General features: G+C 33.6%; 1 protein-coding gene across 1 annotated transcript; it reads right to left on the reverse strand.

The window, feature by feature from the left end:
• Window positions 1–717: 717 nt before the first annotated feature.
• LOC129939951 (myb-like protein X) lies at window positions 718–23,456 on the reverse strand. Its single transcript, XM_056048149.1, has 2 exons — window positions 23,280–23,456; window positions 718–3,012 (listed from the first exon to the last, which is right to left on the reverse strand). The coding sequence occupies exon 2, from the start codon at window positions 2,991–2,993 to the stop codon at window positions 1,458–1,460; it is 1,536 nt and encodes a 511-aa protein (XP_055904124.1). The 5' UTR covers window positions 2,994–3,012; window positions 23,280–23,456; the 3' UTR covers window positions 718–1,457.
• Between the last annotated feature and the right edge of the window lie 817 nt (window positions 23,457–24,273).

A 24,273-nucleotide genomic window follows, 5' to 3' on the forward strand; every position in this document is an offset into this window, starting at 1 on the left:
TGCCCAAGAAATCATACACTGAGTATATCATGTTTAGGTATTAGGTACTTACTTCGAATCTGGTAAATCCAAAGGATTTGATGTCGATCTTATTCTTCGCCTTTCTCTTATTAAACTTAGTTTCTTACATTCGTCGTCTTACGTCAACAGTGTTATTCAACAAAATTAAATAGTCAAATGCTATTCATTTTAATTTTGCTTCAAACGAAATTTTATTTGAATTCAAAAATTTAAATTTGTTCTTGTGTTTATCAATTTGTCATAGTCAGCTGTTTATGTGAAATGTGTGCTTTTAAGTAACGCAATACCGAATCTAAAACGCCAAAAAAGTGACAAATGTCGTTTAAGTAACCGCCTATTATAATAAGGGTGAATAACATCTTCTCATTTATGTTACTCAAACATCGTCCTTATGTTTATTACTGTTAACCACAATTGAAATAGCCAGTTGCATTCCTGTCTTAAACATTTAAACCATTATATGCCCATCAGTTTACCTCTGAGTCCCACTTCGGTAGTACTGTGGAGTAGAGATGTTTGTTCTTTTACCGTACTAAGCGAATGTTCAATGTATCAAAACTAATGTACATAATACCCGGACAATGGTTTGGAGATAAATGCATAGGAAAACAGAAACAGTAGATCGTCTATATTAATGTAGGCCTACGACTCATTTTCTTCTCCTCCACAAGTTATAAAAAAAATAAAAAAATCAAGTTGTACATTTCGTAAAAAAAAATATATTACACTTAAACAGATATACATGTTAAGTTTATAAAGTATGTATGTAAGTTATGTAATCTTGTGTCAGACGTCAAATAAAAAAAAGAAAAGCAATAATCATTAATCATTTTGGATTCCTCTTCCGAAATGACGACGTGGTGTAAAGTCAAAATTTCAAGACCACAGTCATACGGAGAAGAAATGTGATTGTCTAAACAAAAAAAAAATGGCAACTACAATTTTAACGCACTTCTTGGCAATTTGTTTCTCTCTTTTAAAATATAAGCAATTTTTCCAATATCTAAGACAAAAATTAGAAAACTTAACAGTAAAAACACGAAGTGAGATTGCCAAAAGAAAATGTTTTCTCTAAACCGACTTATTTGGGATATGTGTCCTGCTTTTCTTTTACTACAATACAGTACTATGATTGTAAGTTAATTATTATTATTATTATTATCCTTTTATAATGCTTTTATACTACTAAAATAAAAAAGAAAGAGTAAGTTCCTAAATAGCATTACATAATGCTACATTTCTTCTTGGCTTGTGAATCTGTTGCAGTAATGTACTCTTTGATCTTGATGTCATCATCACCATCATCTCCGAGAACAGCAGGGCTCTGTGAAGATTTAGAAGGTTCCTCCTCGCAGGGTTCATTGGTGTCGGCAACTGTGCTGTCCGGATTAAATGTCTGCTCTTCTGTTGCTGTTAGTTCCTCCTCTTCGACGGCTTCAACTGCAATTGCTGATACATTCTGTATCATCCTGTTCGATTGAATCAACAATCTGCCTCTTCGGCGTCGATTGGACCGAAGCTCGGGCTAGACGAGCTCGAAGCATTGTTATTGGACTGGCCATGGCATTGAACAATCCTGACATATCGATTCTCGGACGCTTAGGGCTCTTGGGACTAAGTTCACTCTGTACTTCCATAGCCGCTTGGGGGATGGGGGATGATCGATCTCGTTTGCGTGATCGAGAGAAGAACGAAAACGATTCGTTATTTGGCACTTCGGATCCTACAGTGACATTCAAACTGGAAGTTGTGAAATCTAGCTCGGTGTTGATCTTCCTGTAAGACTCTCGAATTTGTAAATTTCCGCTGAAAGTGTAATCACCAATCGGGCGAATACTTCGACGACCCGATATGGCGGAAAATGTTCTCGGGCAAGACTTGCGATCGGGGGTGTGTGTCAATTGTGCCGAGGATGGTTTAACTTCAGATTTGGGAGACATTTTCGATGGCATTTCGAACAGGTTTTGGGCTTCCTTGGGACTGCAGCTCTTAGCTGGTGTTGAAACTGCAAAAATGTTACATGTTGGTTCTTCCGTAAATTCCAAGGGTTCCATCATGACGTCTTCCAGCAAATCATTGGCTTGTGGATTTTCTACAATCGGTGTTTCCAACTCCTCTTTCTTATCGCTGTTGATCTGGGTCGTCAAAACTTTGGTTTCTTCGGTTTTTTTCGGCGTTTGGGTTGCGGGAGAATTTTGTTCATTGCTCTCTGAGACACTCATTACTGCTTCTTGGTCTATAACATTTGTCTTTTCAGCACTTTGAATTGTGACATTCTTTTCTTCGACCACCTTTTCATCGTTTTTCTTCTTATCAATGGTGGCTTCAGCTTCAGCATTAGCTTCTGTATTCTTTTCCTTTATTGAAAGCGAACACTTTTCCTGGTTTTGTTTTGAATTTGAAACCTCGGCGGTCTTTTCCTTATTTTTCTCAGCAGCTTTATCCTTATTTTCTTCATTTTTAGTCTCTTGGGTCTTTTGGGTAGTTGGTTTTTCCTTGGTGTCATTTTTCGCCGATGCAACAACATCTACCACAGGATTATTTTTCTTGTCTGCTAATGATTTCGAAGCATTGCCATTAGATGATGGTTCTGGCTTAGTTTTAGCCGTAGCTTCATTGGAAGTTGTGGTGTTGTTAGCTTTGTCTTTAAGGTTATTTCCATTGACACCATTTTGACTTTTCTTGTTATCATCATTTTTATTATTGATTTTGTTTGCTTCGAGTTTCTTCGATGATTCGGTGGATGATGTTGACGAGGACCTTTTCGAGTCAGTTGAAGATTGTTTTTTATCAGCAGAAAGTTTTCTTTCTTGTAGAGAGTCTTTTTTTGAATTATTATCAGTCTTTTGATTGTTGGTGGTGGTCTCTTTTTTGTTATTGTCATTGGATTTTGTTGGCTTCATGGAAGTACTTAGTGATAGAGGAGCGCGTCTTGATTGCTGCTGTTGAACAGAATTGTTTTTGGCTAACATCTTGAATTGATTTTAATACCTGTAAGAAAACAAAAATAATAACTTTATAAGAGTTATATCGAACAGAATTTTGTTGTTTATAGTTTTTTAAGAACTTGTGAAATTTGTAGGATAAAATGAATCATACAGAAGAAACGCCTGTTAAACTTTTGAATTCTATTTTATTAGGTATTGTAAGTAAATGAATGAAACGTTAATAACATAAATAAATACAAAATTCATTAATTTTTGTAAGATACATTCCTTAATCAATATCGTATGGTTTCAAAAAATTATTAAAATGCAAACTGTTTGATAATGCCAATCTTGTTATTTTTATATAATACATGCATTAAACGGATGTTTTTTAAGAGTTATGGATCATTTAGTTGGCTATTTTATTTTTCGATCATTTTGCCTGATGTTAAAAGACTTATATTTAGTTTGCTTTGGCATTTTAGCATGAGTGTACTGACACTTGAACAACTCTTCCAAATCATGGTTATGTTCAAAATACGAAATACGCGAATTTTATTTAGCAATGAAATTCACTTTTGAGTGAATAGATTCATAAACAATTGCCCATGTTCTGCATTTCACTTATTGTGAATACACTTTGCGAAAGTGAATTTGGGTGTTCCACAATTCGTTATCGTGAATTGGATTTTCGAACATGAAAATGGATGTTCTGTATTTCGGTTTGTTCCATTTTTCGAACGCATTCAAATCACATTTTTTAATTTTGTGAATTGATCTTTAAAAGCTTCCTACTGCTAGGAATTGGAGGGTTGCAGCGAGTTTTGAATTGAAGAAGGTATTATAAAAGGTTCTATTTCCCTTAGAACATATAAAAAAGCGTCTTTGCTTAATTTAAAATAACTTAATTTATCAGAACAATTTTACATAATTTTCACACACGTAAAATGTGTCAGCAAATCCAATATATTTTTTTCTTTCTTATTTTATCTCTTGAATTCTTTTTCCTTTTTTCCCTTAAAATTGATAATAATATTGCATCCATCTTCAAAACAGCAAACATTTTACTTCAGAAACAAAATAAAAATGTATGATTCTTCAGTTCTGACAGTTCGAAGCAATTTCGAAGTTTTCGAATTCGATCGAATTGAAGAACATGCAATTTCATTTCACGTGAAATTGAAAAGTGATTTCAATTCACTTTCGATCGAAATTCGGAACATGGGCGAATACCTCCGATTTGGAGCGATGCTTATCCTCAGGTATAGGGTCCGCTATGTAACGTTCTTTTTCAACTAGTGCTTATTTCTAATGTCTGATTTGCCAGATAAATAGTTGTAACGAATATGGTTGTGTATACGCTTGAACAACGCTGGTAACAACGCTAAGAGAAGATCCCGATTTTGCCAAAAGAAAATCATCTTTTCAGATGAAGCTCATTTTTATCTTGGCGAGTATGTAAACAAACAAATTGTCGCATTTGGGGTATAGAAAACTCGCACGCCTACATTGAAAAGCCGATATACCCAAAACGAGCCACTGTTTGGTGCGGATTTTGGTCCAGAGGCATAATTGGGCCATTTTTCTTCGAAAATGAAGGCGATTGTTATCGGACCATTTTGAACGAATTTTTGTTCACATAAATTGAAGAAGAGGATATTGGCAACATTTGGTTTCAACAGGACAGAGCTACGTGCCACACAGCCGAAGCTACACTCGATGTTTTTATAGCATTTTCAAAAAAAAAAAAAGAAAAGTTATTTGGTGCCCCCTATGTGTTGACACACCGTTACATCTACAAAAATATACCTGATGAGCTGTATGGGTTGATGGAATAATTGGTCCATACCTCTTCCATAAAAACGATGCTGGCCAGAACATTATTGTCAATGGCGTACACTTAAGTGCCAAGATAACTGACTCTTTCGTCAATTAATTGAACAAACACGATATGCAGGAGATGTGGTTTCAACAAGACATGTCACACAGCCTGTGCCACAATTTATTTATTGAAAGAAACGTTTGGTAACCTCAAAGTATCACATTACGAAACTGTGCAATTTAACGACCCTTTACTATTTTCTGTGGAGATATAAAGTCACTAGTCTAATTTGATAAGTCCAACACGATTCACTACTTGAAAACCAACACATATGATCTGATCAAGATATATTTTTTCGACTAATATTAATGTATTCTGTTTTTCTGTTTTGTTTCCTCTAAGTAAACCCTTCTGGAAATGACACACGGCCTTTTGATGTGTCCTTAAAGCTCTCCCAGAAACTTAATATTTCAACAAACTAGTTTATAAACTAGTTTATTGTATGATGTTTTTTTTTTATTTTAAAAAAGGTAATAACTCATAAACTTGATGCGATAGGCTGATTGTGAATATATCTCTTGAATTACACATAGGGTCAAAAAAAGTAAGTACGCTGTTGAGATAGCAAAATTTTATTTGTTGTCTAATTTATCGGCCAAATAGCGGTGTTTACACTTAAACGTTGTATTTTACCTAATTGTTTTATACATTATTTCAAGCATTTTTACTGGAATATGTAGGTTGCGTGTTTGATGATCACTATGGATAAAAGATCAATCTTTATCATTTGGAATTAACAGGTAACGTTAAGAAATGAAGGACCCTTTTCTGTGCTTCTCTTCTAACCGTGGCTACATTTTCAGTACTTTGGAAGGCATTAACTAAAATTAGGATTAAATTGATTTCACATAATATGGAAATCCAACCGCGAGGAGCAAAAACAAAACTTAAACTTTCGAGCGGTCGTTTAAAAAAAAAAGGAAGGTGTGGCTTGATTTTTGTTTTCGGTTTGGTGAACCGTGCAATCGCGAGGTAATTGTTTAGTAAATTCGCACAGATTTTAAAACAAAAATCTCTGGAAATCTTGGAAGTATAATATACACCGGTTTCAGATTCAGAACTTTGTTCATGCGTCTTTTTCATAGCCAAAAAATAAGAGTGAAACCGTTTCTTTCTAAATGTTAATCTTTCCATGTTCTATGGGGTTTATGGTGTTTCTACGATTTAATTCTTCATTGTATTTCTTTCTAACATGAATTAGGATATCAGATCCAAACAATTTGTTTTCCAGTTTCTTGGACCTTAATGCTTGGTTGAAGTTTGCGAATTCAAATGCGTTGATTTAGGTTTCTTATATGTACTGAAAAATGGAACTTATCTAGCTATCTTCAGTGTAATTTTCTGTCTTGCAAACTTCGGCGAATCGTTCAAGAGCGAACATCCAATGACAATTTTTTTTTTACCAAGGCGTATGTGGCAAATGAATTTTTAAGAGCTTCTCTAACTTTTTTTTATTGAGGGTAGATGAAGGTTTCTTTGGTCGTCCTCTTATTTCAGCTGTTTTTTGTTTTTATATCGGTTCTTTAGTACTCGAACCACAACACACGCAGAACGATGAAGTGAATTCGCAATAAAATTAAGTGTTACCTTCATCTCTTAGTTGCAAAATCACACGGCGGTCTTCTTCAGAAAATATTATGTGTGTCCCATTTTTTTAGTCCACTGAAAAATAAGTTTCGTGAATAACGGTACTTTGATAAATACTTATGGACGTTTTTCAGTGACTCTGGGAAATTTTGAGAGCAAATCCAAAAATAATTATAAATTAAAAAAACAATTGGAAGGTTATTAAAACATAATTTATAAGTGAAGAACATTTATTTATTCACTCTTATTATTTTGGCCACCGATCTATGTCTAGCTTTGTATTCGAATCGAGACGAGTCGAAAAGAAGATAATATCTGTCGCGACTTTTTTTTGTGGAACTCTTGCCATTTCATACAGTACAGTAAAAAAGACATTTAAATAAAAAGGACCAACTGAAGTTTTTCCTAAAGCAGATGAAAGAGGAAGATCAAACAATTCAAATAAAACATCGGATGGAAATATCACAAGGATTAGGGATCACATTGAAAGCTTCCCAACTGTAAAGTCTCACTACTGCCGCAAGAATTCACAGAGAATTTATCTTGATCCCAGTCTAAGCATAACAAAAATGTATTTCTTATGCCTTGACAAATACATGAGTGATACGTCAATAAAGCTACCTTCATCTACCACTTAGAGGAAAGTTTTCGGTGAGTGTTACAACCTATCGTTCTTACATCCAAAAAAAGATCAGTGTCAGGCATGTCAAAAAGGTAAAGAAACCCAAAATGAAGATTATCTGACAAATTTAAAAAGAAAAGAAGAATGCTCCGCTGCCAAATCTTTGGACAAAGAAAGGGCAACGAAGGAGCCTAGTTTCATGGCATGCACATTCGACCTAAAATCTGTCGAGTGACGTTACTGTGTGCATACAATTGAACCATCTACAACGCTGCACCACCACCAAACGACGCCTTCTGCTTTTTCTGGACAAAAACTGATGTTAAAAGGGGTAGCAATGAAATAGGTTCACCAGAAATAAAAGAAGTCTCTTTTTTCTAATACCTGCAGTGGCCAAAATAGGAATACAAAAATTTCAGCACTATTTCTCCACTTGGTTCAAATCTTAAATTTGAAAAAATTCCATGTCCAAGACTTACTTTTCATTTGTATAAAAAAAGGTAAAATAAACTAAATTAATACAACTATGAGCATAAACATGAATTAGAAAAAATTTACATTTGAACATTTTATTTTTATTTAAACCATCAATTTAGGTACGATAACATCCAACTAAAGAGTCCCCTTGTCGAAGAATTACACTTATATTTACCAAACAACACTCAATTGGATAAGGTTCAACAACACCAAAAAGTATTCCTGCGTTTCAGGGAATTTACTGTGATCAGTCCAATATTTTGAAAATATCACTTTAAATCACAATTTCATCATTATTTCTAATCTTTTCAAAGTGATAAGGTTAATATAAAGATTCTCAAATCAAGCATACAATCATAAAAGCATATCTTTTGTTTTTATTCTTGTAGATTAATTAAAAAAGAAAAAAACTAGCAAGGAATTTTTATTAATTATCGTCAAGATAAATTATTAAATAGAATCACACCCATTTGCCATTCCAAATAAACCGCACACAGACACAAGTCAAAAAGCCAACAAAAATCATAAAAAATATATATACAAAGAAAATACAAGCCTATGAAAATTAATGCCTCGCACATTTAAGGCACAAATAGCTTCTCTTCTCTTAATAAGCTGAAGCTCAACATCAGAATGAACAAAATAAAAAATCTAAAAAAAAGCGAAATCAAATAATTCCCCTTAATCAACAACAGGAGAGTTCTTTTTTGTTTTGTTGTCTTCAATTCGAAGCAATTTTTTAACGGTAGGTTTGTTCAACTTATTTATACAACACTCAAGTTTTTATGTATGTTTACAATCTCAGTCCCCATCCATTTCCCCACCATCTCTCAATGAATAAAAATAAAAGAAGCAAACAAAAATATAATCAAATTGTGCAGCAAAGCAAAAACTACTATACTCGTACACAAATGTTTAGACACCATGACTGCCGCTGCCTCTGCCGCCGCCGTAGCCGGCCACAGGCCACCACCACCGGGGCCGATGGGTTATGCCTTATGCCGGCTGACGAACGATCTACACTGGCTCAATTTGTTGGGAGAGGTAGCCCTAAATCGATACGAACATTTGTTGATAACATTTTCCTGCTTTTTTAAGATTGTAAAAAACATTATTGAATGAAATTTCAGCCCTAGTTGAGACCTTTATTTCATCATGAGTTTTCATATTTTGGTTGGAATGTAAGAAACCTATATTAAAGGAGTATGATACGCTCAGGTGGTTGTTGTCTATGGACTGACAATTGAGAATGCCAAACTGTGTTGACATTTATGATAAATATGATTTGGCAATTGCATTCTGAATCGTTTAAGATCACAACAACGCTTCCATTTACGTTATTTAGTTGTTTAGACAAATTGACTGTTTGGTGCCGTTTTATACGCTGAAGGCATCATGAAACTGAATAATAATTTGCCGATTCCGATCAATGGCGAATGATATTAAAGTTTCGAAAAATTAATGAACTAAAAACACCGACTACATTTAATTAACAACAAAAGACGTGTAGAATCACTGCCAATAAACTGTGAAGATTCGAGTTTCGAAAAGTTTCGAGGTTTTAATTGTTAGATGAGATGTTGTCCAAAATATAGACTATAACGTCGATCTAGATAGACTCCAATATTTTGACAGACCTTATTTTCATTTAGAATAATTTTAGCTTATTTAACTTCCAATTATCTGACGACTCCGTATGGACTGTTGCAGCACTACCATTTAGAATAAAACCCAAAAAGTAACGTACATTTCAATTTTAGTTCTCATTCTAGTTAACAATGTTGCTCAATATAAAATCAATCTTTGAGTTTTCTTGTGTTTATTGTAAAAAAAAAAAATGAAATGAATTCCAGATAATTTCTAATCGTGACCGCAAAGGCAAACTTTCTCTTTTTTCTTAATGATCGAGTCGAAACCCAAGTCTTGGACGCTTTTTGGGTGTACAAGAAGGAATAACTCATGGTACCTGTGACATGATGGTTAGTGCGTAGGACTGTCATGCCAGGGGCCTAGCCATCTAGTTTTTTCACAGGCACTGCATCTTGAGAGGAATTGAAAAATCCTCTAAGAGCAATTGAGATATCCTCCAAGAGTAATTGACTAATCCTCCAAGAGTAATTGACAAATCCTCCAAGAGTAATTCTTGTCATGAAATTGCTTTCTTAAATTAGCCGGTAGGATTCGGTTGTTGTTTAGTCACTAGACCCTATTTCTGAACAGACTGTTGCGTCATCTACTTTTTTTTTCGTATTTAAGAGGAAATAACAATACCTAAGTTCATCTACGATAAAGTTCAATGCCAACAATCTAAATAGTATACATTGAACTTTAATAGACCCATTTCTGAAGGCCCTTGAACCACTGTGCTATGTTTTCTAGCTCGATCAATTCAACATGTCACTGAAAATACAAAAACACACACCCTTCCATGGTCCTTAGCTTATTTATACTTATATTGTATATTATATTTTATAAACATCTATTCTCAGATGTTGTTGTTGTTTATTATTTAATTTATTTGTGTTTTTATTTATTTATATACCAGAAAAACTCGCTATGTTAAAAGATTCTTGAGGTTTGTGTTATTGCTGATGCAGCAGATTGGATTGGATATTTACAAAATAAAACACTAGAAATGTGTTAGAAAAATCTTATCGATGATAACTATACTCGTAAATGTAGCACGATTTCAAGTGCGGCCATTAACTTTGTCGTCAATATGTTACTTCGAGTGTATTTTTGTATATTTGTATTTTTTGTAATCACTGTCAACTGAAATTTTATAATTCAATGCATAAGAAAAGGGTTCCAATTGAGTTCCCATGAAAAACAATAGAGTACCCGTCCATACAAAAATGGATGACAGTGAACAAAATAATTCATATAATGATTATATAGACATTACAGAATATCATTCCAAAGCATTGTTTAAGAGTAGTTTGCAGGCATAAACGCAAAATATGTTAAGTTTCTCATATACTACGAATTTATCGTGCACACATTTATTCGACCGATTCTATTAACGGTTTAACCAATTCTATAAACTGATATAGTTAGATGTACCGGAAGATGTTTTTGTTTACCTCCACAATTGTAAATTTATTTTTAAATATTTGTATGTTTCCAATAGAAATGTATTTCTTTATAAATATCGAAATGTGTTTTTTTAACCTAAGAGTTCACAGATTCTGTGTTTTCGACAAAAGATATCACTTTGCATTTCTATGTTTGATTTTCAGGAACCCGCAAAGTGTACGAAGAGTTTTAGTCTTGCAGGTAGACTGTTTCCGTAAGTGAATTTTGCTGAAGTCTATCAGCCACTGGAAGAGATCTGTACTATGATTTGTAAAATAAAGGCCATACATTTGAAGATTCGCGATAAGATGTACATATTTAGTTTCTGACGGGCATTCTAGCTGTTTTAAGTACAATATTATATGAAGTATTAGTGTTTGCAGGATTAGACACACCTTTTGTTTAAATAAGCACAGCCTCAAGGGGATATAACTGCGATTATTATGCAAAGAAACAGTGTGAGCACTAGTAAGCACCTTTATATTGCAATGGCTGGGAAAGATAGTGTGGTAAGGTATACCACATTCGTGTAGTCCTAGCAGCGCGAGTATTACGGTTTAAAGGGAGGAATGCAGCTGGTTATTTCCCAAAAGAATAAACCTTTAAAATAACTGTAAAAAAGTGTGAGACAAGAAATTTTACGACGATGTTGAAGCGACCAATCAATCTAAATGCTCTACGTTCAATACTGTCCAAGAAGTTTAAGTAAGTTGCAGAAGCAACAGCCAAGAAGTAGGAGTTATACTTAAGTTTTGGAAATTTATAAGTCTTGTAGATAACAGCCAGATCAGAGGGGGAGTAAAACAAGACAACATAAGGACTTCAAAGCATTAAACTCTACGAGGAAGAAGGATGTGATTCTGAAAACGAATAAGAAAAGCTTGGAGTACTATCATCAGCGAAACAATGTATTGGATCAGATATTGCAGACAGGAGATCATTAATAAAATTAGGAAGTGTTGGAGATAGAACAGAGCTCAGCATTTATTTTGTGGTTTTCAGATTTGAACCTATGCAATACTCCTCGTATTGAAGATCCAATGAAGAAAAGAATCATGAAAATTGAAAGCACACATTTTCAATAGGAGAGTATGATGCCAAACCCTATCAAATGCTTCTGAAATATCAAGTTCAATAATCTTACTTTCTGATGAACCATTAGATCACCACCGGACCTATTGCTGCGAAGACCGTACTGTTGGTCATTTATTAAGAAGCTTTCGATCTTCGAAATATTTTTTGAGCTGGGGCCCTACTATGTAACTCGATTCTACTTTCGATTCTATTCGAAATTCATTTCCGATTCTACATTCAAATCGTACTACGTATGAAAGTAGAATCGACTGCCGGTTGTACCAATTTCTTTTCAAAAAATGTTCTACTTTCGAACGAAGTATCGAGTTATTTGAGAATTTGGTTTTATTTGCAAGGAAATGAAGAACGGTACAAGCAAATTGAACGCAGAAGAATAAGATATAATTCCAAAATAATGGACCTGAGTGAGAAAAGGTTTGTACATATATATGTATGTATTTGGTAGAATGTTTGCACTCATTCTTAATGAGAAATATGTACATATATACTTTTGTTTTGGTTTTGTTAAGAACTATCGTTTTTCTAAAGAAGGGTTTATGTTCTTACTTAACACCATATCATCCGACATGACTACACGCAGAAGATAAAATGCTGTTCCGATTATCATTAAGTTAGCAGCAGCATTGAAATTTTTGGCAACAGGAGGTTACCAAAACGAAATCGGTGGTGACAAGAACGTTTTAATCGCACAGCAAACCGTGTCAATACTTGCCTAATTTTTGACTTCAATCGAAAGAGTCATGTGCCCGCTGATGATGAATTTTCCAAACTCTATTTTGGCAAAAATCACAAATTCCCGGTTTAATTGGGGTGGTAGATGGAACTCATATTCAACTCATTCGCCCGGTTACGACTGAGCATCTCTCACACTTTGTAAAAACTTCGCTCGCGAACACATTTGATGTAGTGATTATTTTCGATTTCGCCTTGTTTTGAATTCAACTTTCGAGTTAAGTAGTTCCTCGTTTATTCGAAAGTTCATAGGTACTACTAGAACTATTCGATTCTCGTTGTTTCAAATGTAGTCAAATGCATACATAGTACCAATTTTTCGAACTCGAGCAATTTCATTGTAGAATCGAGTTACATAGTAAGGCCCCTGATAATTAATCAGCGTTTCCATGACCTTGGAAAAAAGGGACGTAAATGCAATCGGTCGGTAATTAGAGGGTGAGGAAGATTCGCCTTTTTGGGGGATGGGCTGGACAAATGCTGTCTTCCATCCGCATTATTACGATTTTCCTCAGTTGGGTCGGCCTTAAAACAACAACAACTTACTTCTTTGGCCTTAATAACCTCTTTACAGCTCGCATCGAATTAAGCGTTTTCCTAAGATCTTTGCTTTTAACCCTGTTCGGGATAAAAGTTCTTATTCCCCAAGAGAATCAAACTTGTGATTATATCAGCGCTGGCGGCATCACTATCGATCGATCAAGATCCTGATATAATTATTGAGTCCGCCCCATTTGACTTTCTCGTATTGACAAACGGTTTTCTAAGGAGCTCTTTCTTTAAGTGGAGATGGAGAGTTTAAACACGAGAAATTTGCTGATATAAAACAATGGTCAGATGCGCTAAGTTCCAGGCCAACATATTCAACTGATAAAAACAACTCTTATTATGAGGGTTTTTTCAAACATTTCGGGTGTAATGCTAAAAAATGGTAATATTTCATTTTAAATGTTTTATGTTTTTTAAACATATTCTCAGAAACAATCTTATTTTTCTGCCTTCAAACCAATTTTACAGCTATTTTTCAGACTTCAAGTAATGAATTCTATCCAATATTATTAAACTTGTTTTTTTGTGCACCTGCCTAGTTATATTCAAGTTTTGGAACCTTGTACAGCTAGATCAGAAGGGGTGACAAATTTGCCGCACCGTCGGAGAAAATCTAAGCAACAAGCAGCATTTTTTGGAAATGTCGAGTATGATATGCGGTAAACATTCCCAGCACTGAAAGTTGATCAGTTTCCTGGATTCATGCGCCATTAATGAATAGCTTATTCGAAGGACAAGGATATGAATCTTGATCCTGAAAACGAGTATGAAAATCGAAACAGTTAAGGGAATTAGAAGTGACACACAAGATATCGTTCATAACACAAGATATGCACGATAGTTGAAGGGAGAGGACTATTTGTCTTTTTTTTAAATGCTGCACAAATGCCATTTTCTATCGGCTCGGAAAGAGGATTGTTTAAAAAACGTGAGCAGTATTTCTGCCATCATTGAAGAACACCTCTTCAGAACAAAAGAAGAGATAATATGCGGCCCAGCTGATTTGTGCACGTCAAGATCTTTCAGTACTATTGCACAAGTGCAAAAGAAGATTCGTCCCATACAATCGTTTACGCTCTCAAGTACAATAGGATTCATGACACTGTGTTGAAACCCTGGATGACGTGGTGTAACGTTTTTTACAAATCTACAAACAAATCTTGATTCCAAAACAACCAAATGAAATGTGATTTAATAATATTGATACAAAAATATAATTTAAAATATAAAAAGCATCTTTTTAAACAGGATACCTACAAAAAAAAAAAAAATTCTTTAAAAATATTTGTTGTTTGTTGAATAAAGTCGCCCTAGCATAATTTTGATGTCTGACTGTCTTAAGAAACGCACAACCGAAATTCGAAATCGAAATGAAATGCATGAGCACGTACAAAATTTTAATTTTTGACAATGGGCGATGTGTGATGAATTCTCAAGCTCAGTTACAAAGTCAAAATATGTACTTTTTATAGAGTTAAATGAAATAACATATGAGTAGTCATAGTTCTCAAGTATTTCCTACAAACTCTGACTTTTTTTTTCTTAATATTATTAAAATGCCGTTGTGTCTATAATAGGTAAAATGTTTCTCTACAATGAAACGCATCATTGCTTTATTATGTATTTTCTTTGAAGAATAAAACAAATCGATAATACCTTACCTACTTTGATTATTGCACAATTGACGTTTCCCGTAATGCGTGCTTGCTGCCTACTAGACTTTTCTTTGTTTCCTTTATTCTGGTTAGTTAAGTAGATTATGATACGGAAGACTAAACAACATACGAGTTTTTACATGCTATGCCCTAACAGGCTTTTATTTTTAATTGATGTACCTATAATAATCTTTTCCAATGTCAAGGTTCATTAGTTTTACTCAAATAAAAGTTCTTTTGCCAAAAATGCATCCGGTAAGAAGTACAGTGCTGTCTGGATAGCGTGAACTAATTATTGCACAGACTGTCCATGCAAACCAGGTTGTTCACACTATCCAATATTTTACCCGTCAAGAAAAACACACTTAGACAACAGTTTCCGTATACTTTAATTGAAGTTTTATTTTGCAAATAAATTATGAAACCAATTTTTGAAAATATCGGCAGTCATCCATGCATTCTTGGAGCTACGGTAATCAACAGGAATGTAAACATTTTTAAAGCAACGAGGTTTTTTGGATTTTCCAATGATCATCGGCTTAATTTTGTTAAGACCAGTAACGTTAGTGCATGCTAAGAATGTAATTCTGGCTTTTTCAACTTTTCTACCTGGAGCAGTTTTTCCTCCTCTAGCCACATACGTTCTTTTAGGCAACAACTTCCAAACCAAACCCGACTCATCAGCGTTATAAATTTGGTTCTGAGATAGCTGAAGCTCATGGATAGTCTTCGCAAAATTATTTTTGAATGGTGCAACTGCGCTGTGATCGGATGAAAGTTTCTCTCCACAGATTTTAAGAAGCCGAACACCAAAACGTGATTTGAATCCATCTAGCCAACCAGCACTAGCATTGAAGCCTACTTCCTCTTCTAGTTTTTCGTGCAACAATTTTGCCTTTTCTTTTAGCATCTCACCACCAACTGCTTCAAGAACCATTTATAAAGCATCCGTTCCATGCGAGGGTACTCACCCTGTTTTGAAGTTTTTCTTTTTAGGGAGCTGATTTGGCTAGTGGCCACCACTTTAAGGAGCTTATCCTTGTTTTTTTTTATGGCCGAAATTGTAGATTTTGCGACAGATTATTCCCGGGATAAAATGGATGGGGCTACACCTCTTTCAAGTTTCGCGATAATATCACCTTTTTCTTTCAACGACAAGAACTTTGGTTTTTTTGTTAACATTGTTGCACGTTAAATAAACTTGATAGACGAAAAACAAAATTCAAAGAAAAGAAGCATACAAACAGAAGCTAGTTTCACGTATTCAAAAGTGAATCGTTTTTTTATAGCAACGGAGTATGCGATGCAAAAATGTGTTTGTACGTGGGTGTAAAAGTACGATTTCTTAAATAAAGGGAAATCCCCGAAATAGGACATAGGAGCATAAATAAGTTGTTCATGCTATCGAGGTTTTTGTTGTTCACGCTATAGAGTGCTCTGTATAAAACAATTGGTGTTCATGCGAGCCAGGTGTTCACGCAGTCCAGTGTTCACGCTACCCAGACAGTACTGTACTATTAAATAAAATCTAAATATCTATTAAGAATAGTTTCTCTCTTGTTCTGAGCGCAATTATAGGAGGAGTATTTAGAAAGTGCAAGCAGCAAGTTAACTGGTACACTTCATTTTCATACAGGTTCTTTTCTAGTTAGTTATACCTTTGTTTATGTTTTCTGCACAACTGAACTGGCAGGAATGCAAGAAATAGAAAATACATTGCAACAAAAACAAAAATAAAAAGGTAAAGAGGACAGAATAAAGAATGGTTGAAACGATAAGTGGGAATACCTTTATAAAGCGTTTTGGATTATGTCCGTTAAGCATAGTATGACATCGATATTGGCTTAGAAAATAGAACTTTGAAAAAAACCGTTTACCTACAATACATAATACGTAGGTTATTGATTTGGTTAAAATTGACGTTAATGATCTTTCACAGTTAAAGTTTATCAGAGATATTAACTAGGGAAGGACTATAAGGCCATGGGTTTGTACTATATAATCTTAAAAGCATACAGCTTAGTTCATGCCAAAATAATTAATAATGCTTCTATTATTTTTTTTTGCTTAATCAAAATAATTTATTTGCAAGATTTTTTGAAGAAGTTTCTGTATTGAAATGTATCTTATGGCTTACACCCAAAGCGACGCAATATACATATGTAAGTAAGACTTGAGCTTTTTTTACGCTTTATGTTTTGTATCGAATTAAGAGTTCCTTTAGCATCTAACTTTTTTCAATATGAAAGTTTCTATTATTTTTTATTTTTCTTAATCAGTGAAAATTTGTACTGAAAATTTTGTATGCATGGATTGCGATATGGAATCCATATGAAATTCTGACAAAAAAAATAAACATATTTTACCTATAATTAAATATTTTATTTCAATGAGAACATGGTAATATGTTTCTAGTTTAAAATTGCTGACAATTCAAAGACTTTTGAGGTACAAATATATTGTTACTTCTTTGTCAAAAGCAACAACGCAACAACAACTATCAAGAGATTCGGCTTTTATTGTATTCTAGTCTTGGGCAACACAAGCAGTTTTTTTAGATAATATTTGTAATACAGGTAGAGATTGGTCATATGAAATTTAGGACTTTACTATATTCTTTGAGTTTGCAATAGTCCAAAATTGAAATTAAGTATAATCCAAAACAGACATAAATTACTGGTAGAATAATAGAAGACAAAATGTAGCTTTTATTTCAATTTTATATCAATTTTACAGTTTTAATTTAAACTTAAAACCCACTAGAGTAAGAAAGGTGTGGATATAGGGTGTCCCACAAATAATAGTCATTTTTGCGACATTCTAAAGTAACTAAAAATTACAGACAAGTTAGCAAATTCTATTAGGTCATGAACTGACCTTTAACATAAGTTTTGACCATTACTTATGAAACACCTGGTACCTTTATGTAATGGACTTAAACAGGCGTGTTTGGAACTTCTCCTTCTTTAGCGCAGAACAGTTTTGAATAGTATGAGCATATCGAGCATTCTCTGAACATTCTTGGCACAAAGTGTGTTCAGAGCGCTTGGAATTATTTTTGAAAACCAACTGAAGACTAAGCTGTCACTACAGTCATTTTCTTCTAGAGAAACAAGATTCATTTTATTTTAATAATTATTATTATTTCTCGACAATCTTATGGACGCCATAGTAACATAACATGATTCCAGCATTCAACTCGGCCTGCTCAAGTATTTTATTCCGATCTCAAAGAGCGCACTCTAAACAAGCTCATAACACGGTAAGAACGAAGATAGAAACACAAATTTGAAGTTCCACAGGTTCCGCGGCAAAAAAAAAGCAATTTTTTGTTTAGACTGTTCAGGCTCTGCTGTGAACTTAAAAAAACGCCTTATATCAAAAACTTCCTTTTTCCAGCTTGCACAGTTCCGTTCCATTTCATAGGATACTGAGAATTTCTTTTTTAAAAGGAAATAAAATAAAATTTGATTTAATTTTTCTTCTCGATAATAGAAAAAAGTAATTAAAGCGTAAGGCTTTTCTCCAGAGTGAAATAAATTCCAAAATCGTTTATTTCACATCATTTTCTACATTTGATTATATATTTTATGGAGCAAAAAGGGGGGAACCAAAATTCCTATTGAAGATCCGCGAGCCCTTAACAATTTGGCACTTTTTATTAATGTTAAAGTAATAAAATAGTTTTCGATAATTTAGCTTTTCTCATACTTAAACTTAAATGGTTATTTAAATTTCAATTTAAAATGTTGGCAATTATTTATTCCAACCTGCATACATATGTACATAAACTTACAAATTTGTTTCATTGTATTATAGGTAGGTACCTGGATACCAAAAAATTTCTTGCAAACATAATTGCATCCAAAACCTCCATGTCTGTTTGTAGCTTCTTTTTCCGTGTTGTAAAAAGGGTTAAATTACTTTAAAGGCTAGTTTATTCAATCTGAGTTAAGTGTTTAATAAAACTTTCAAAGTTTTTGGTTCAACAACGCTAATCAATAAAAATAGGCAGATTAGCTTAATCCATTATTACCATTCCAAACTGGCATCTCAATTTTCGTAGACTGTTAAAATTTGCTTTCCTTTCGTTCTATTATCATTATTTAATATGTTTTTATTTCACGTTCGGAACCGGTCAATTGGCCGCCTAAATAGTGTGATTTAACGCCTTTAGACTATTTTTTTGTAGGGCTATGTTAAAGCTCATGTCCATACAGACAAACCCGCCCGAAATGTTGGAAAGAGTATGCCAAAATTGGACTACGACTTGAAATAGTCTTCAAATATTTAATTACAGCTCTGTGAAAAAAATAGCACCAAGTTGCATTTTGTACTACTCTTACCAATTGCGTTCTTCTCTGATAACACGACGCATCTACAGAAAAGTATTTCTATTGCATTCAGTAGTATAATGAACAAGGAAATTTTTCTAAATTGTTACTTTTTCCGTTGATTTGTCATTCTGTTGAGAGTTTTGGTAGAATATATTCGTGTTTTCAATTTTTTTTACATTTAATCATATATATATATATATTTAATCATATCAGTGGTACCCGTGGCATGATGGTTAGTGCGTTGGACTGTCATGCTAGAGGTCTTGGGTTCGATCCCTGCCTATGCCATCTAAAGTCTTTTCACGGGTACTGCCTCTTGCGAGGAATTGACAAATTCTCCAAGAGTAACAATTGTCATGAAAAAGTGCTTTCTCAAAATTAGCCGTTCGGATTCGGCATATAAACTGTAGGTCCCCTCCATTCCTGACAACATCACTCGCACACAGGAATGGTTGAGAGTTGTAAGTCACTAGGCCTTAGTTCTCAGCGGACTGTCGCGCCACCCAATTTATTTATTATAATCATATCAAGGTAAGGTATTTAAATAACTTAAAATTAATAACTCATAAATACTATAATGGTGTTAACCAGCTAAAATGGGTCGCGGTAGACATTGTACTCCAGAACAATGTTCCTTAATAAAACAATTTATTTCTGAGGGGTAAATATACAAATACATAAGAGAACTAGTTGGATGTTCTAATAAAATGATATCAAATGCAAAAAAGTATGTTCCCCAAGATGAAAAAAGAGGAAGAAAACCGAAATTGACTCCTTTCGATGAACGACGCATAACGAGATTAGTAAAAAAAATCCATTTAATAAAATAAATAAATTGGGTGGCGCAACAGTCCGTTGTGAACCAGGGCCTAGTGACTTACAACTCATAACCATTCCTGTGTGCGAGTACTGTTGTCAGGAATGGAAGGGACCTACAATTTTAGGCCTACAAGGTGTCACAGGCAGGGATTGAACCCAGTCCAACGCACTAACCATTATGCCACGGGTACTACCTTATTTATTACCTCTCATAAAATAAAAGAGGAATTAAATCTACCTGTGACCACTTCGACAATAAGGAAAAAGCTGACAAAGAATAATTTACCTGCTAGAAGTCCCAGGAAGGTACCCTTATTGACAAAGGTCCACTTAGAAAAACGGAAAAAATTTGCAACAGATCACTTGCATTGGGAGCCTACTAAGTTGCGTAATATACTATGAACCCATGAGTCAAAAATTGTTTTATTTGGGTACCAGAACTTTTTTCCGCAGGCCAAAAAACAAGGAGTCAAAGCCAGAATACACCATTAAGACAATTAAGCACGGCGGCGCAAAAATAAACATAATGGGGATGCTTTTCATATAATGGTACTGGTCCCATATTTTGGATCAAACCCATAATGAACGCTAAAATTTATGTTGACATTATGAGGGAAGTCATGCTGCCTTACGCTGAAAGAAATATGCCTCTCAAGTAGGTTCTGCAGCTTGATAATGTCCCTAAACATACGAGTAAATTAGCAAAGGATTTTTTCGCTAGAAATAGGGTTCAGCTTATGGAATGGCCGGCTCAGTCGCCAGACCTGAACCCCATCGAAAATCTTTGGGCAGATGTAAAAAAAGCCGTATTTGAAGCCAAACCGAAAAACACACTGTAATTATGGGAAGCTGTGCAGGCTGCATGGAGAAATATTCCACTTCAGCGATATCAAGCATTGGTCGACTCTATGCCACGACCTTGTGCCGCTGTACTTAAATGTAAGGGTTATAAGACAAAATATTAATTAATTGATATTGTTCAAAATCAAAAACTTATTGATTTTACCTAGAATTTGTACTTTCTTACGAATTTACAATGTTGGTGCTATTATTTTTCACACAAAAAAGTGGTATTTTTTTTATTTTGATAAGCATAACTTATTTAATTTTATTGTTGTATGTGTTTGACTAATTCTTTTTTAATACTTATTTATTATGTTTTATTAGGCTCTTTTGGTCTTTTTGTTTTTTGGAATGCGAATAAATAAAAAACTTTATTCCATTCTTTTACCCAACGTTTCGTAAGAATTCCTTACTTCTTCAGGGGATTTTTTTGTTCTTTATTCAATACTTGTATTAAATCACATTATAATTGTTAAAAACTCCGTATTGCATCCTCCCGACAGCACTGACACAAATTTAAAATAAATAACAAATACAATATAAAATAAAACAAGCAAAAAAAAATAAAGTGTAAGTTACTTATAAATTTAAATCCATTAAACTATTTACTTTTCGTGCGTTTTATTTTAGTTTTACATATGAACATACATATTTTAGCGTTTATAATGAACATAAGTTTTAAGTCTGGACACATGGACATGTCCTTTTTTAATTTAGATCGCGAATGACATCCAATCTAAAATTGTCAATATCCATAAATACAACAAATAAGAGTGTAGATAAGTCTGTTTATAGAGACTTAATAAAATACTAAATTTTCATCAATACTGTTGAATTTCGAGTTTTCAAGTAACTGTAAAAATGGAATTAAAACCAATTTCTTTTAATCTTTATTCAAGTAAAGATGTTCAGTGCCACACGAATATCAATGCATTTATCAAAAGAGAATGGTTAAAAAACATTAATCTCAATCAAAATACCATAAAAACCCAAAACATTTTTATTTCAGAACAAGTAATAATATCAAAACAATTTTTTTTTTTCGTAAAATGCCAGAATTTTGAGTCAGAACTGGTTCCGGGGTAATAACAAAAAACACATTACATTCAACTGATATCAAAAATTCCTTGAACTCAAAACTAGATTTAAAGAAATGCTCGAGTTCAAAATATATTTAAAATAAGGTTCCCAAGATAAACCGAGAATTTCTAGATAGTTTTAAATTTATTTTAGAACATCTTCAAGAAATTAGGCGTAACAGTAACCTTTTTTAGCATCCAATTTGTGTAACTATTTAGCTTGCTTTCCAGGGGTTTAACATTTGTATTTGAGCTATCGGTTTGTAATAGGTACCTAATAACATCCAAGACCATTAAAACCAGTTTATAGGCAGGTACCTACATCAATAACAAGCGAATTCAAAATCAAAGTAATGTCGTGTCGATAGATCTAAAGTGGCATCGGTAGGTTTCCTGCATTCTCTTAAGCAACATACCTATCATTCTAGATTAATTACGTTGCTATTGCATTTGTAATACCAGTTTTACACAGAACACTATGTATGAGTACTGCAATCAGAATGTTTTATTTCTTGTTTCTACGCTTACATTATTTATATATGTGATTTTGTATAACTTAACTATCTGATTATTAAAAAATAATGATAACTACCTCCTAACTATGTACCTACATAGTTTTATAAAAATATTTCAGCTTGTAAAAAAATACGAGATAAGAGTAAGAGATAAGAAAATAGGTATGAGTCAAGGTTAAGGGAAATATTAATTTTCTTATATACATAAATATGTATAAAAACCGACACATGGGTACATATAAAAAACAAAAGATAAACTACTTTTTAATATAGGTACAAAAAGAAACTATTCTTATCATAAGAGTACGCCGGGCAGACGCGGAATTTTCAATGTGAAAAGAAATGTGAAGAACTTGTGAAAGTAGACATCAATTTGAATTTTCCTTTTTATACCAAGTTCATAGTCATATTTGTCAAGTTTTCTTTCACTTCTTCAAATGCATTTCAATTTCATTATCCATTAATTTGTTTGATTTTATGTTGCCATCCTATGAAATTATTTTCATTTCCCCAAACAATGAACTCCTCTTTTCAAACATACAAACAAAATACACAAAAGGGGAAATTATAAGCAGGTATAAAAATAAAACAAAAAATCGCAAGTTAAGCCAACACAAAGCCACAGAGTTCTTTTTATCGAGCCACCACTGTTGCTGTTAATATGTTCATGTTCATGTTCTGTTTGTAGGGAAAGGGAAATTTCTTATTTTTTGAAAAAATGGCGGTTTATCCATCCAGGCTCCGGCGCCCAAGGTAATTGGAAACTTTTCTTTGTACTAAAATTACTTAATCCTCTTCATTAAATTTTTGCACAATTTACCCAAATATTCACATTAGATAAGTTCATACAGATATTTGTATTTTTTAACCAAAAAATTTTACGAAAAGGGGTTCAAAATAACTGAACTACCCCAAGACGCCGACACCACCACCGCTGCCGCCGAGGAGCACCAACAACCGATGCTTTTATGCAACCAAAAAGAAAAACCACGCAAAGTAAAATTTTCAGATTCGACAATTTCCTTAATTAAAAGCAGAAAAATCATGTTTCTTTTTATTCTAACCTTTTGCTGCAATAAATAGTTTATCCTTTGATTGAGTTTATTCACAAAAAAACACTAAAAATACAAAAAGTTCTGTGCAATTAAAACTAAATTATTTATTTTATGCTGCACTCTTTTTTAAAACACACAAAACAAAGCAAGGCAACAAACGACAACGGGTCGACAAATTCAACTGAACTAAACGCAACGAATGGGGACAAAACAACATTGAAAAATTACCGAAGCATACTTAATATGGGGAATTTTTCCTATAAAATAACGAAGTTCAAATTATGAATTTTAAAAAAAGGGAAATTCATTGAGCCGATGAATTTTTGTGAAGGCTGGGTTTGCATTTAAATAATAAGGGGGCTTGCGTAATGGCGGTTTAAAATTTAACTCCATGGCTTAGGAATTTTAATGTACAGATTTAAGGGATGAGATTTGACAAAGTTCAAGAATTAATACAATTTAAATCTATAATTGGAATCACTGAATTATGGATTAAGTATTGAAAAACGATTTTGAACAGGCAAGTTGCTAGAGATGGGAGTCACAAAAAACCTTGTTTCGAAACTTAAGGCGTTTTTGTTTTTAAACTTGAAGCAGATTTTGATCAAAACTCTCCGATATATCTATGAAAAAACACTGAAGAACTTAACGGTCAATAGTTTTAAGATTTTCCAACTTTTTTCTTTATACCACATGAAACAAACATAAAGTCTACCACGCTCAGCTTTTTACTCCATTAGCTCGGTCATTTTATTCAGAGCTCATAGAGCTCGCTCGAAACAAGGTCTGATGCTCTGATATGTCAGAAAAAAGCTAAAAAAGCACAGATCTTTGTTGACAGCTGAAATGAATGAGCTCTGTTGACCCAAGTTCTGGTCTTTTGAATGTGTGAATTTTTGTTCATGTTTGATGTTACCTTATAGTCGTTTTTAATGAATAAATAAAACCATTTAAGGGTATTACCAATAATCAAAATTAATGCTCACTTAAATATTTAACTGGG

The sequence above is a fragment of the Eupeodes corollae genome, chromosome 1 (genome assembly GCF_945859685.1).
Source record: "Eupeodes corollae chromosome 1, idEupCoro1.1, whole genome shotgun sequence".
Taxonomy (NCBI): domain Eukaryota; kingdom Metazoa; phylum Arthropoda; class Insecta; order Diptera; family Syrphidae; genus Eupeodes; species Eupeodes corollae.

Coding starts and splice junctions, on each gene's coding strand:
- LOC129939951 (XM_056048149.1), bottom strand. CDS start 2,993: ATGTTAGCCAAAAACAATTCTGTTCAACAGCAGCAATCAAGACGCGCT.